This window comes from Camelina sativa, chromosome 16 (genome assembly GCF_000633955.1).
Source record: "Camelina sativa cultivar DH55 chromosome 16, Cs, whole genome shotgun sequence".
Classification (NCBI taxonomy): Eukaryota; Viridiplantae; Streptophyta; class Magnoliopsida; order Brassicales; family Brassicaceae; genus Camelina; species Camelina sativa.
In genome coordinates, this window is record NC_025700.1 from 25649380 (window position 1) to 25663392 (window position 14013).

Sequence of the window (14013 nt, forward strand, 5' to 3'; positions counted from 1 at the left end):
AAATCTTTGAGGCTTTAGTCTGAACCAAACGCCATTGATTGAGAGATCCTAAAGGTGCTGCATGTAGCTGTCGCAAAACTGAAGATTTCCGGTTCGGTATTGGACTGAGAATCTTTGATTTGTATAAAAATCTACAAGATCCTGAAAAAAACTTGCTAATAGTATCAATCTGATTTGCTCCTGAGGCTGTATATATTGCCAAGGGTTCCAACAATGCTAACCACAATGGCCAAGATTAGCATCAACCACGACACAGATCTTTCAACGAGGCTTAATGTATTGCTCTGTTTCCCTAACCGTAATGCGATAAGAGCAGGGAATGTAAAACCAAGCGAAACTGCTGATGTTGCGCCTGTGAATTTGAAAGCTGTCCATATATTTGGGATCATCGTTGAGCCAATGTAAATAAGAGCCAGCAAGACCACAGTAAGCCCAAATGATCTCTTTTTGCTTTCGGATAGAGGAGGCGATCCTTCAAACAGTAAGGTATTGACGGTTTCTCTCAAGGAGAAATGGATCACGGGGAAGACGAGTACTAGATGTAGAATGTAGCCGATTCTGACAATGTAGTTCACCGCAGAGCTGAAACGGATACCGAGATCTTGATCAAAGTTGGTCAAGATGTCTGATTCGGTGTCCTGGCCGAAGAGGAGATAACCCGATATAGCAGTTGAAGCATAGACAACAACACAAATGGCTGTTGTGATTCTCCCAACTCGGTTCATCTTATGAGGTGATCGGCCTTCGAGCTCGTTATAGATCGGCTGGACATTGAAGTGACAAACGTAAGCGTTGGACATAATGGGAATGACAACAAGAAGGTCCAAGATTGCCTTTTTGGAACCAAAATCAGGAGTCATCCTAGGAGGGTCGATGGTTCCTTCGATGAGCTTAATGGTGGCGACAGCAAAACAGACAACCACAAAGACAACAGCAAGAGCAACAGAAGCAGCTGATGTAACGCTCAAGGAATCAATCTTGTTCAAAGCACAGAGAGGAGCCAAGAAGATGACCATAACAATCAAAATCAAAACTTTACGGTGATCCCAGAAACCATTCCCTAACCATTGATCCAAAACCCCAATGTGATGAAGAGAACCAGACATGACGTCCCCCATAATAATCAGATAAACAACGAGGACACCACCGTTGTTGACAATGATACAAATCTCGGACAAAACCCTAGCGGTTTTGCCCAATGCGGATTGAACAACCTCGCCGTAAGATCTGGACTTGTAAAGAACGGCAAATCTAACGAGGAGCTCAACACTAATCTCAGACAAGATGGCCATGAGGATAATCAAAACAAACCCTAGAACCAAGCCGAGGACTTTCATGGTGGCGGGCAATGCCATGATCCCGGCGCCGATAATAGAGGTGGTGAGGTTAAAAACGGCACCGTAGACACCAGATCCTTGATTGGATGATGATGACTTGCCATGAACGAGTGGATAAGCAGAGATATCGAAATCGAGATCATCATCACCTTCTTCATCGCCGGCACCGTTGCGGAGGGTATCGTCAAAATCGTTAACGAAGCTTTCTTCGTCAGAAGCAAGCAACTTGTTTCTGGGCTTTCCAGGGATTCCATTATTATCATTAGATGGTTTCTGTAACTCAACGTAAGAAGTTTTGGAGATCACAGAGTAACTGCTATCCATTCGCCAGATCTGATGTAAAACTCCCCTCTTTGATTTGATTTTTTATAAATTTCAGGGATTGAGAGATTACAAACACGAGAGATCCAAGAAGACGAAGAAAGAAGAGACTTTTCTTATTCTGGACCAAAGAGAGAAAGAAAGAAAGAGAGATTGTTCAAAAAACAATCAAATCTGCTGAAAATCGGATTAAGGGTCAACGTCTCAATTGGTCGTCGTTCCTGCCTCGTCGGCGATGTAGAAAGAGAGAGAGAGAGAGATTTGTTTTTGGGAGGTAAGAGGTAACTTCTATCTTACTATTGGTCCTTTTACTTCACACGTCGTGCCCCTCTTTATTCAATTTAATACTAATACGTAAATCCTTTTTTCTTTACTTCTTTAATTGCAGATTAGCAATTAAAGTTTCACATCAAAACTTAGGTTAGGCGTTCAATCGCATTTTTCTTTTTTAGGGTCAAATTAAAACCCAACAGATATTTTCCCAAACAAAGAAACATTTGAAAAGTCTTGTTTACTTGGTTAAGAAAGAGACATGTATGTTATGTAGCTCGTTTTCCCCATAGACTGAAAAGAGAGACTTAATAATAAGAAACCAAAGATGAAATTATGGGGTTGGATTGAATGGATCATTACGAGGAATCCCATTATCATAATGTTGCTTGCAAGTTAGAAATAACATAAATCCAGGCACTCAACAAGACAACGTGAAACAACATATGGATATAAGAAAATTGGGCACTGGACCTCTTCCACCAAATCTCCGTCTTCTCTACAGATACTTTCTTGCAAGTGCACGTACTTTGGTGTCAAAATGTGTCGATGTTATCCGAGAACCGGGCAGATACAATGGGTTCAGAAGAATCTGCATTAACATACGATTTTAATTATGGTGACTAAACCGCAATGAATCAGGACAGAATTAACAACTGCGGATTCACCAGCAATCAATTAAAATTTTACCTTTATATAAAGCTCATGCACCTCCTGGAAGAAGCTCTTGATTCCGTCTTCGTTGCGTGAATCATGAAGGAGCATGAGTCGGGTATGTATTGATTAGTTAAGGAAGAGACAAACATTTAGAACTGGAGATGAATCCTAACAACAAAAGTCAACATACCAATCTGACACTACTTTAAATGAATGAATCAGAACAAGAAAAAAGGATATGGCCTGCGGTAACATAGACTGACACAACCAGATCGTTAAACCTGTCAACTGACTTCAAGAACCTGAAGTCATATATGACAATGAGATGAAATCCTTCAAAATATAATCAAAAATTTCACAAGGGACCTTACTTACATGGCACTTGTAGTCCATGCTAGGTCTTGGACAACATCTAATGCTGCATGTAATATAAATTGGTGCAACTGAGCAGCATCTTCTCTCTACCAAATGGAGAGAATGGTGTAAGAGACTGATATGCAACTTATCATCTAGACCACATACCAATTGCTATCATAGTTGAAAACATATATCTACTAGCTAGATGAAGAAGATAAAAACACACATAAAACAGAAAAACTTCCATTGTTAGTTAAGATAGGATAATCAACATATGTAGAAAACTACGATTCAAGCTGGCCAACAGCGAAAGATACAGAGAAAAAGGTAAACCAGAAACCAATTAGTCATGTAATCAGCAACGGACAATCTTAGATATCTACGTTTTTAAGAATTATCTAGTTAGAAGAAGGCCTGCCCGATAGGTTATGTAAAAGTAAAACAAGGTAAAACATCCCTTCACCAAAAATAATTTAAACAAGGGAAATAGCAACCCTTCATATCACCAAATGAATAAACCACAGTGACAATCAAATTCACTTCTCCTATACATTTCCATGGTAAGTGATCTTTGCACCTCTTCTGCTACAGTTTCAAAAGAGTAAAACTAGGACCACTAAACCAAAGTCGAAAAGAAGGAGCAGGAAAGTATTTGAGTGTCTATCATCATGTTAAAGATTGGGAACATGGATGCAAATACTTGAGGAGGAGAATGGAGCAAAACTAATACAGAAGAGAGAAAGTGGGAGTAAGAAAATGTACTTTGGCAGCAGATCCAACTTCAGCTTCATAGATGGGAATATCATTGCGACCCACAATTATAAAACAGGCAGTGCTAGCCATTCAATCCCCCCGCGTCTCCAAATAGAAGAAACTGGATCCTACTATATACAAAATCAAAATCATGTTGGCTCTTATAAGCCTAAACTTATGATATATATATCCACGACATTGCAAAATTCCATATCCTAAGGCATAATAACCACTCCTGATCCAGAAACTAGAGCTATTTCGACCAGAGATTGAAGAAGGATAAAAGAAGAGAAACGTTGTTTCCACTTAAACCAACAACTCTCGTTTCAGATGTGTGAAATTAGGGCTTCTTCTCGTCACAACGATCAAGTCAAATTTACAAACAATCAAACAAAGTCGTATATCTAGATATGTATTAAATTCCCGAAAAATAGAGTGTAAAGTTTCGAATTGAAGAGAGATCGACAACAAACATAGGTAACTACTTCAATCGACACGAACCTTGGGAAAAGGGAGGAAACGAGAGGGACGGAGAGCGATGCAGAAAGCTTGAGGGGAATTCAACCAAACGAGATCTAACGCGAAATGTAGAAGATGGAGAAAAAAATTCCACTGATCTCTAACGCGACGCGATGATATGAATCACCAATTCTTCAGAAATCAGAAGATCGCCGCCGAGTACAACGCTGGAAAATTCAGAGTGTCGTTGTTTCTTACTTGTTAGAGAGGAAGGAAGGAAGGAAAGGAAGGAAGGAGAAAGATCAACAACGAGTTTGTTGGGGCCGTCTCTGTTCCTTATTGTGTGGGCTTTAAAGCCCATTCTATCCATATTCGAATGGTTTGATTTGATGTATTAAATTAGACAGCATTTTTAATTTAATTTTTCTTTAATCGCATAGTTCAAAATAATACAGATTGAATCCTTTAAGATTTCCTAAAGTGAATTACAGAAATCTTCTTATTTACAGAAAATAAAAATAATTTACCGTATACTGTTATTCATTCATCCTAAAAAGAGATTATTATCCTTTTAGTTCTCTATTAAAAGAAAATTCCAATTTTTTACATACGGATTGATGTTTTTCTAATATGTTTCCTGTTCGAACAATTCAAAGGTCAAACCTTTTACGTAGTAAATAAGTAAGAAAGTATATTTTAAGAAATATTTAGGAACATTTCAAACGTCTGGGAAACTTTGATAATTGGCAATTTATCAACCGAAGCGGCGTTGGAAACATTTTATTAAAAAAAAATGGAGAAAAAAAAAGAATAAACGAATTAAAAAAACAATATTGCATGGTGTTTGTTGTCGTCGTCGTCATAAGGGATAAGAGCAAAAAAAAACCAAACGAATTCAATTTCCCAAAAACAATATTGGAAATTAGTCTATCTATCTACATTTATATTTTTATATTCGTTATAATTATAGAGGGCTTTTAAAATACACACAGTTGCAAATCCTAATAATAATTATTGGCTTCGGAAATTCAGAAAAAGCAACACAATTTATATAATAAATAATAAATAATAAATGGGGGCAAGGAAAGAGGGACACAATCAGAACCGACAACTTCTCTCAGAAAGCAATCTCAATATATCGCACTTTAATTAACCGCGATATGATAGTATTAATTAGAAAGAAGCTCACGAGAGAAATTGAAGAAATATGTACTGTTAGGTTAGGAGTATAAAAATAGCAAAGCAATGAAGCTTTTTAAAAGAGGAGCAAAAACATACACATCTCATAAGTGGAAAGCAACCAATAAGCGACCACCCATATTATGTCCCTTCCCTTCTCATGTACGTTCTTTGTTTTTTTTTCTTTTCTTTACTTTTTCGTTTATTACTAATCAATCAACTTCTGTTTTTCCAAATTTCAAAGAACCAACCCCTCGATGATAAACAAAACAAATTACAACCATGTTTGAATTAGCCAATAAATAATTGTTCTAGTTTCCCAACACTGCGCTTTTATACTTGGTGGAGTTTACTTGATTTATGAACATACATACTCACTAGTCACTGCTACTATTATTTGACACTATTTTCCTTCACATTCGTTAAATATATTATTTTAAACCAATTTCTTTGATCAACTGAGCTATAATATAGCTCACTATGTGTAAAAACGTTTTGTGTGCTCTATATTTAAACTAAATTAATATGAATTTAAAATTACTACAAAAATCTTGTCTTAAAAAAAAAAAAGTATGCGACCTCAATTATATTTGATGTTGTTTTTTATTTGAATTTATTTTATAGCATCTTTTTATTTTTTTTGTCAACAATTTATTTTATAGCATCGTGAATGATTAATTCTAAGTTCCCTTGTAAGAATCTCCCGTTCAATAGACAGACGACCGCCAGATGGGACCAACGTGCACAGCTTTTTGGCCGGAGACTTTAAAAATAAATATATATATTGAAAGATGCACTGAACACTGACCACCATTCACTTCTCCATCTTTTTGTTGGAACTACAATTTTGACAACATAGTTTAGCCATCTATCCGGTAAATTTTCCGGTGATGTCCATCATCGAAATGACCGGTTTAAGGACTTTTTGGATTCCTTGTAATGAGCACTATAACATAGCGTAGTTACTTGTCAAAATCGTTGTTATAATGAATGAGAAGTGGTTAGCTTGAGATGAGTGACCGTTACGCAAACCACACATGCCTTTGTGTCATATCAAACTGAGCTAGAGTTTGGGTCTTGGTTAATGGGCCTTTAGGTCCAACAAGATATGTCGTTTTGCATAATGAAGTCGAGAGTTGAAATCTTATCAACTCCACATGGAAGAGTTAGTCGTTCCGGAAATCTCACTAACATGTGATACTCGGGCGCGTCTTCAGCTCACCTCAACTCCCCGATATCTCAGTCCACGAGCCCAGATTTTGTGGAGAGCATCTCGTCGTTCTCTCCATATAAATACAGAGCTCTCTCGTTCATTGTTTCATACACTTGCGAAGAAACAAAACTCAAAACAGCAAAAGTCCAACTCTCTCTCACTCATCTTTCTCTCTCTAAGAAACATAAGTGTTATCAAGAGTGTATCGTTGAGCCAACGTTCGTTTGAGTCCGAAATCAAGTGCTGTGATTTGGGCTCGTCTCGGTTGTATCCTGGGATCCATGTACTCACTAATCCGCCACACTGCGGGAGCTACTTTGGGTTAAGGAAAAAGATCATATCTCGCCTCCGAGAATCTATTCTTTCTTTATCGTTTTACATAGGCATCATATTCGTTATCTAATATATTTGGATTTTCGCGGTCCTACAGTCTTAACCCAAAGTAAAGATTCGTTTTCTACATATAGTTTAAAACGGATCTTACGACGCGAACAGTTGATAAACGATTAATGCCGTAGTGTAATCGATTTGTGAATGTTTATGTGAAGGCCTTCGGGTTGTATTTCGCAAAACTTCACTACAAGATTCTCGAGATTCTAAAACAGTTTCCATGAAGACCATGCATGTGGTAGTTTCGTGAAACAGTTCTTCGAGCAATCAAAAATTGTTTTTTCTACAATAGCTTTATTGCAAACGTGTTATAACGTTCTATAAAGCTATCTACAGAAAATAATTAATTTTTAGCAAATTAAATTAATTGCTAACTCTTGATTAATAATTATATTTGTTCAAAAATATTGACATATCTTTTGTCTTTTATGAACAGATGACTAACGGTGTTGATAACAACAACAACGGAGGTGCTTTCGAGGAACCTCGTGAGTCGACAACCCAACCTGGGTACGGTCCACCACCTGCTCCTCTCCTTCCGACCGAGCTGAAACCGAGCATCCCGAGCTCTGCAGTGACGCCCAACAAGTTTGATGGCACAAACTTTGAATCGTGGCAACAAAAGATGCACTTCTTCTTGTGTACACTCAACCTGCAGAAGTTTCTCACCGAAGATGCTCCGGCACTGCCTGTTGATATCAACGACGTGCATGCGAATGCAAGCGTTGATGCATGGCATCACTCGGACTACTTGTGCAAAAATGCCATCCTTGTGCACATGGAGGAAAAGCTGTTCAAGGTGTTTAACAAAGCACTAACCTCCAAGGTTCTCTGGAATCTTCTAGAAACCAAGTACAAAGTCTACAATGTGGGCTCAGGGAAACACGCCACAAGGGAGTTTCTCAACTACCAGATGGTGGATTCCAGGCCCATAATGGACCAAGTACATGAGCTTCAAGTGCTTGCACAACAGTTAGCTGATGAAGGAATGAACATATGTGAGACATTCACAGTGAATTGCTTCATCGAGAAGCTACCTCCAAGCTGGAGCGACTTCAAGCACTATCTGGATCACAAGCAGAAGCCAATCACCTTGCTCAACCTAATCTCAAGGCTGCAAAACCAATCAACTGAACGTGACAACGCTGTGTCCGTCATTGATGAGAATGCAAATATGGCTGAGTATAGGAGAAAAGGGAAAGCCAAGGTTGTCTACGGCAACAAAGGAGCTTCACCAAAAAAGGTTGTACCAGGCAAGACGGCACCTCAGTCCTCCACGTTCTTCAAGAAGCAAGGCGGGGCTAAGAAGTTTGCTGGAAAGTGCAGCTACTGTGGCAAGAAAGGTCACAAAACCGCTGAATGTCGCAGCAAAGACAAGGGTAAAAATCAAGCCAATTTGACTGAAGAAGACTTGTGTGCGGTCGTCACGGAAGCAAATGTGGTGATGAACAATGAGAACCCAAGGGAGTGGTGGTACGACACTGGAGCCACTACCCACATCTGCATTCACAGAGACATGTTCAGCACTTATCAGAAATCCAAGTCTGGTGAGAATCTGATGATGGGCAATGTGTCTCACTCCAAGATCGTTGGAACCGGAAAGGTGGTCTTGAAGATGACTTCCGGAATGGCCGTCATGCTCCACAACGTGAAGCATGTTCCAGACATGAGGAAGAATCTGGTCTCTGGGACCCTATTGAGCAAGCATGGCTTTGCTGCTAACCTTGCGTCCGATCAGATGACTCTGAGGAAGAATGGTGTCTTTATTGGCAAAGGTTTTGTTAAGGGAGGACTTGTTAAGCTGTGTGTTGCAACAATCCTTAAGAAAAATGATGTAGCTTCTACTTCTGTTTCAAACAATTCCATGAATAAAAATTCAGTTGCTTATTTGGTTGAGTCTTCTAATTTATGGCATGAACGATTAGGACATGTGAATTATAAATCTTTGCAAAGATTAATTAATTTGAACCTAATCCCAAAATGCAAAATAAGCAAAGAAAAATGTGAAGTATGCGTTCAAGCGAAACTCACAAAAACACCATCACCTCGTGTTGAAAGAGCAACCAAACCTCTAGAATTAATACACACAGATTTGTGCGATTTAAAATACGTACAATCTAGAGGCGGTAAAAAATATTTTGTTACTTTCATAGATGATTGTACAAAATATTGCTACGTTTATTTGTTACGTAGTAAAAACGAAGTCTTGGAGAAATTCAAAGAATATAAAACCGAAGTTGAAAATCAACTCTCAAATACTATCAAGGTAGTAAGAAGTGATAGAGGAGGCGAGTATGATTGACCTTTTAATGACTTTTGTCAAGAAAATGCTATTATACATCAAACTACTGCTCCCTATTCACTGGAATCTAACGGAGTTGCAGAACGCAAAAACCGAAATCTGAAAGAAATGATGAATGCAATGTTGCAGGAATCGGGGTTACCACAAAACCTGTGGGGGGAAGCTTTGCTTACCACAAACCTCATCCTAAATAAAATACCGCACAAAACAACCGGCGATACGCCTTATCAACTTTGGAAAGGAAATGTACCATCATACAAATACCTAAAAGTGTGGGGGTGCCTCGCTAAAGTCGCAGTGCCACCTCCAAAGAAGGTTACTATCGGACCTAAAACCGTTGATTGTATTTTTATTGGATATGCACACAACAGTAGTGCTTATCGGTTTCTGGTTCACAAATCAGATATTCCGAATATTCATGTTAATACAATAATGGAATCAAGAAATGCGTCTTTCTTTGAAAATATTTTCCCTTGTAAGGATAAACAAAATCTGAAACGTACTTGGGAAGAGAGAGATGCAATCACCACTACTAATGAGGCCAGTACCTCGGTAAAACAAGTAGAAAAAGAACCAAGACGTAGCAAACGAGCTCGCCAGGGAAAAACTTGCGGTGAAGATTTCTTGATGGTTCTTCTTGCAGAGAACGAACCAAGAACATATAATGAAGCCATGACTACACCCGACGCTCCTTTATGGAAGGAAGCCGTTAATAGTGAGATCAACTCCATTATGCAAAATCATACATGGGAGATAGTTGACCTACCTGAAGGGTTTAAACCACTAGGGTGTAAATGGATCTTCAGAACAAAATTAAAAACCGATGGCTCTATTGATAAGTACAAAGCTAGACTTGTGGTGCAAGGATTCCGACAAAAAGAAGGTCTGGATTTCTTTGACACCTATTCTCCTGTAACGAGAATAACATCAATCAGAATGCTAATCGGGATTGCAGCATTAAGAGACCTGGAAATCCATCAAATGGATGTAAAAACCGCCTTTCTAAATGGTGATTTAGAAGAGGAAATTTATATGAAACAACCCGAAGGGTTTGTTGCTCCAGGACAAGAAAATAAAGTCTGTAGACTGGTGAAGTCGTTGTATGGACTTAAACAAGCTCCAAAACAATGGCATGAAAAATTTGACAATGTAATGATGTCAAATGGTTTCAAGATAAATGAATGTGATAAGTGCATATACATTAAAACTACTCCTAGTGGGTATGTTTTGTTATGTTTGTACGTTGATGACATGCTCATCATTGGTAGCAATAAAAACATAATCCAACAAACCAAAAATATGCTTCATGGTCAATTTGACATGAAAGATATGGGTTTAGCGGATGTCATTCTAGGGATTAAAATCACTAGAACCGCTGACGGAATTATTCTGTCACAGGCACATTATGCTGAAAAGATACTTGAGCGGTTTAAAAACTACTCAAAAGGAAAAGCAAAAACTCCTGTAGATCATGAACTTCACTTGACCAAAAACACGGGTGAAGCGGTGTCACAGATAGAGTATGCTAGGGTGATCGGAAGTCTCATGTACTTATCAAATTGTACAAGACCCGATCTCGCGCACGCAGTCAACGTTCTAAGTCGTTACACCAGTAATCCAGGTCATAAACACTGGCAAGCCATAAGAAGAGTATTAAATTACATAAGATACACAAAAACTTATGGGCTGCACTATGGTAAAGAACCAGCAGTTTTAGAAGGGTACAGTGACGCCAATTGGATAGCTGATTCCAAAAACTCAAAATCCAAGTGGATATGTCTTTACTTTAGGAGGTGCAGCAGTATCATGGAAATCTGCGAAACAGACTCTAACGGCTGGATCAACCATGGAGTCGGAGTTTATAGCTTTAGATAAAGCCGCAGAAGAAGCAGACTGGCTTCGTAATTTTTTGGAAGATATTCCGATGTGGGAAAAACCTGTGCCGGCATTACGTGTACACTGCGATAGCCAATCGGCTATTGCCCGAGCACACAATACTCACTACAATGGCAAGAACCGTCATATTAGAAGACGTCATAAGACCATTAGAAACTTGATCACTACTGGTGTAATTACAGTAGATTACATAAATACAGTTTTTAATCTTGCGGACCCCTTTACTAAAGGGCTAGCTAGAGATCAAGTTGTAAAATCATCAAGAGGAATGGGTCTAAAGCCTACAATCTAAGAGGATGTTTGATGGAAACCCCACCTAAATGACTGGAGATCCCAAGAATTAGGTTCAAAGGGAAAACTAAATCAAACAAAATCAATCTGGAGTACTGTATGACTAATAGTCACAGCCCAGTTCCTAAGATGAAAAACAGTACTTCCTGTGTCTTTAAAGGTTAAGCAATGCTTTTAATGATCAAGTCCATAAGCTTTGATATATCAGTGGAGCATTTCCTAAAGGAAAACTTCTTAAAACAAACGCTAATGGCGAATCACCTAGTGAGTGTGAAATCAGGCCGTTTCTAGGAGAATAAAATGTAAGGCTATATTCTCCAACTTCACTCATGAAATCCAGGCATGTTCATGGCCAAAACGAACACAATAGAGAACTTGGTTCTTCGAGAAAAAGAAGCTGGGTTATACCTGTTGTCTCGGTTTACATAAATATCCGGGTGGTTCAAGACATCATGTTCACCTCCTGGCCAGTAAATCCGACAGATATTAACAATGAGTAGTTCAAGGCTGAAAAATGCTACTATCTCAGACACAGTTATTTTTCGCATACACTCTTGAAAGTCGAGTCTGTCTAGTCAGTCTAGTCTTTTATTTTTTATTTTTATTGAGTCAGTAAAATCTTCCTATGTTTAGGGTAAATTCTATTCATGTGGGGGATTGTTGGAACTACACTTTTGACAACATGGCTTTAGCCAACTTTCCGGTGACTTGTCCGGTGACGTCCGTCATCGGAATGACCGGTTTAAGGACTCTTTGGATTCCTTGTAATGAGCACTATAACATAGTGTAGTTACTTGTCAAAAACGAAGTTATAATGAATGAGAAATTAATCTCCAAAGTGGTTAGCTTGAAAGCTTATAACTAGTATTATGGGATGAGGAAATTACGTTGCATGGACCGGACTTGGTTTAATATTTTGGAGTAAATTTATTTGCAACTTATATTACATTTCATGTTACGTATGTTGCTTATAATATTCAAAATTTTATTTGCAAAGTCAAATCGAGTTTGTTGTGTTTAAAACAAACAAAGTCGAAGCCTTATCAACTCAAACGGAAGAATAAGTCGCTCCGGAGATCTCGCCAACGTGTGAGACTTCGATCGCATCTCTCCACTCCTCAACTTCCCGAGATATCAGTCCACGAGCCCAGATTTTGTGGAGAGCATCTCATCCTCCTCTCCATATAAATACATAGCACTCTCGTTTTATTATCTTTACGCTTGCGGAGAAGCAAAACACTCTGAAACAAAAATCCAACTCTCTCTCACTCCTCTTTCTCTCACTACAAAAACGTAAGTGTTATCGTCAAGAGTGTATCGTTTGCGCCAACGTTCGTTTGAGTCCGTAGTCAAGTGTTGTGACACGATCTCGTCTCGATTGTATCCTGGGATCCATGTACTCACTAAACCGCCACACTGCGGGAGCTACTTTGGGTTAAGGAAAGAGATCATATCTCGTCTCCGAGAATCTATTCTTTCTTTATCGTTTTACATAGGCATCATATTCGTTATCTAATATATTTGGATTTTCGCGGTCCTACACTTTTTAATGCACATTTGTTTGCCCATTATTTTTTTTTTTTAACATTTCTATTGGATGTTCTATTGTTAGTCAGATTCTTTTTATATTTTACAAACATGTACTCATCTACTTTGAGCCCATTAGTCTATTAGGATTTTAGTTCTGATCTACAGATTTTATATTGTGCCGAATAAGTAGAAGATCTATCGAAAGTATCTACTCATTCTAAAATAGTTAGACATCGATTGCCAAATAACAAACATTTTAAGTTTAAAATTGCATTGATCGATAATTTTTATAGTTTAAGTTACTTATTATTTTAAATTTTCATTTCGGATAAGTGATTTAACTAAATTTATCTTTTGAAATTACAGTTGAAATGAAAACTCTAAACGATTATCAAACTGTTAAAGTTAAATAGTATAGTATACTCCTTCTCTATTAACCCTTTTTCTAAAGCAGCAAGCAAGTTAGAAAATTTATAGTCAGTTTAATGAGTAATAATTACATCATGCACATGTACCTGATGACTCATAAAGAAACGTATCATACTGGATTGACGAGTAGTTGTCTGATATTGACATCTTAATTTATAACTCTTTCCTTTTCATTGTTAATGTTCCTTACTAACTTTTGATTGATAATATAGACGTTGACATATCAAACGAAATCATTATTTCTAAATAAGCTTTTTATGTATATTGTTTTTTTTTTCTTCTTCGAAACTTCATCATTTCTTATAAACTTGATAAAACTATTTCGGTTTTTTTTTTGGTCAAACAACTATTTCAGTTTTAAGAAATTGTTATCTAACCTACGACCATATAATCTATCTCGGGCAAATATGACTTAAATTAAACACATATCGATGGACGAGTATAAAGGGTTCAGTAAAACTCACAAACCTATTTGTAAGTTTGAATATTAAGAAAACAATATTCAACTACTGAAACAGTTTTAATGTTAATTAGTTGTATTTGAATAAAAAAAAGGCAAGCTAAATATTGGAACTTATACTTCTACTAATTAAAATATCAAATCTCCGTATTAGCATTAGTAGAAAAGT

The 14013-nt window shown here is 37.7% G+C and overlaps 2 protein-coding genes across 4 annotated transcripts in view; both read right to left on the minus strand.

Annotated features, from left to right (window-relative positions):
- The window catches only part of LOC104752467 (sodium-coupled neutral amino acid transporter 4-like), a 4566-nt gene extending 2617 nt beyond the window's left edge, over positions 1 to 1949 (minus strand). The window contains exon 1 of one of the 2 annotated variants that reach the window (XM_010474611.1): positions 602 to 1949. In XM_010474611.1, coding sequence (XP_010472913.1) covers positions 602 to 1661 — 1060 coding nt within the window. In that variant the 5' untranslated portion in view covers positions 1662 to 1949. Of the gene's footprint in view, positions 1 to 8 lie in introns of those variants that run through there. The other variant, XM_010474610.2, reaches the window with a different exon arrangement.
- LOC104752468 (trafficking protein particle complex subunit 2) lies at positions 2255 to 4437 on the minus strand. 2 transcript variants are annotated; one of them, XM_010474612.1, is made up of 6 exons: positions 4197 to 4437; positions 3705 to 3823; positions 2961 to 3046; positions 2826 to 2887; positions 2619 to 2704; positions 2255 to 2520 (listed from the first exon to the last, which is right to left on the minus strand). In XM_010474612.1, exons 2-6 carry the CDS (start codon positions 3783 to 3785, stop codon positions 2428 to 2430), a joined length of 408 nt encoding a protein of 135 aa, XP_010472914.1. In that variant the 5' UTR covers positions 3786 to 3823; positions 4197 to 4437; the 3' UTR covers positions 2255 to 2427. The 2 variants fall into 2 exon arrangements, with proteins under 2 accessions (XP_010472914.1, XP_010472915.1); XM_010474613.1 differs by having other exon boundaries at positions 3705 to 3826.

Coding starts and splice junctions, on each gene's coding strand:
- LOC104752468 (XM_010474612.1), bottom strand. CDS start 3,785: ATGGCTAGCACTGCCTGTTTTATAATTGTGGGTCGCAATGATATTCCC. Junction 2,705..2,825: donor AGTCTATGTTACCGCAGGCC/ATATCCTTTTTT, acceptor ACTAATCAATAC/ATACCCGACTCATGCTCCTT. Junction 2,521..2,618: donor TGCATGAGCTTTATATAAAG/GTAAAATTTTAA, acceptor ATGTTAATGCAG/ATTCTTCTGAACCCATTGTA.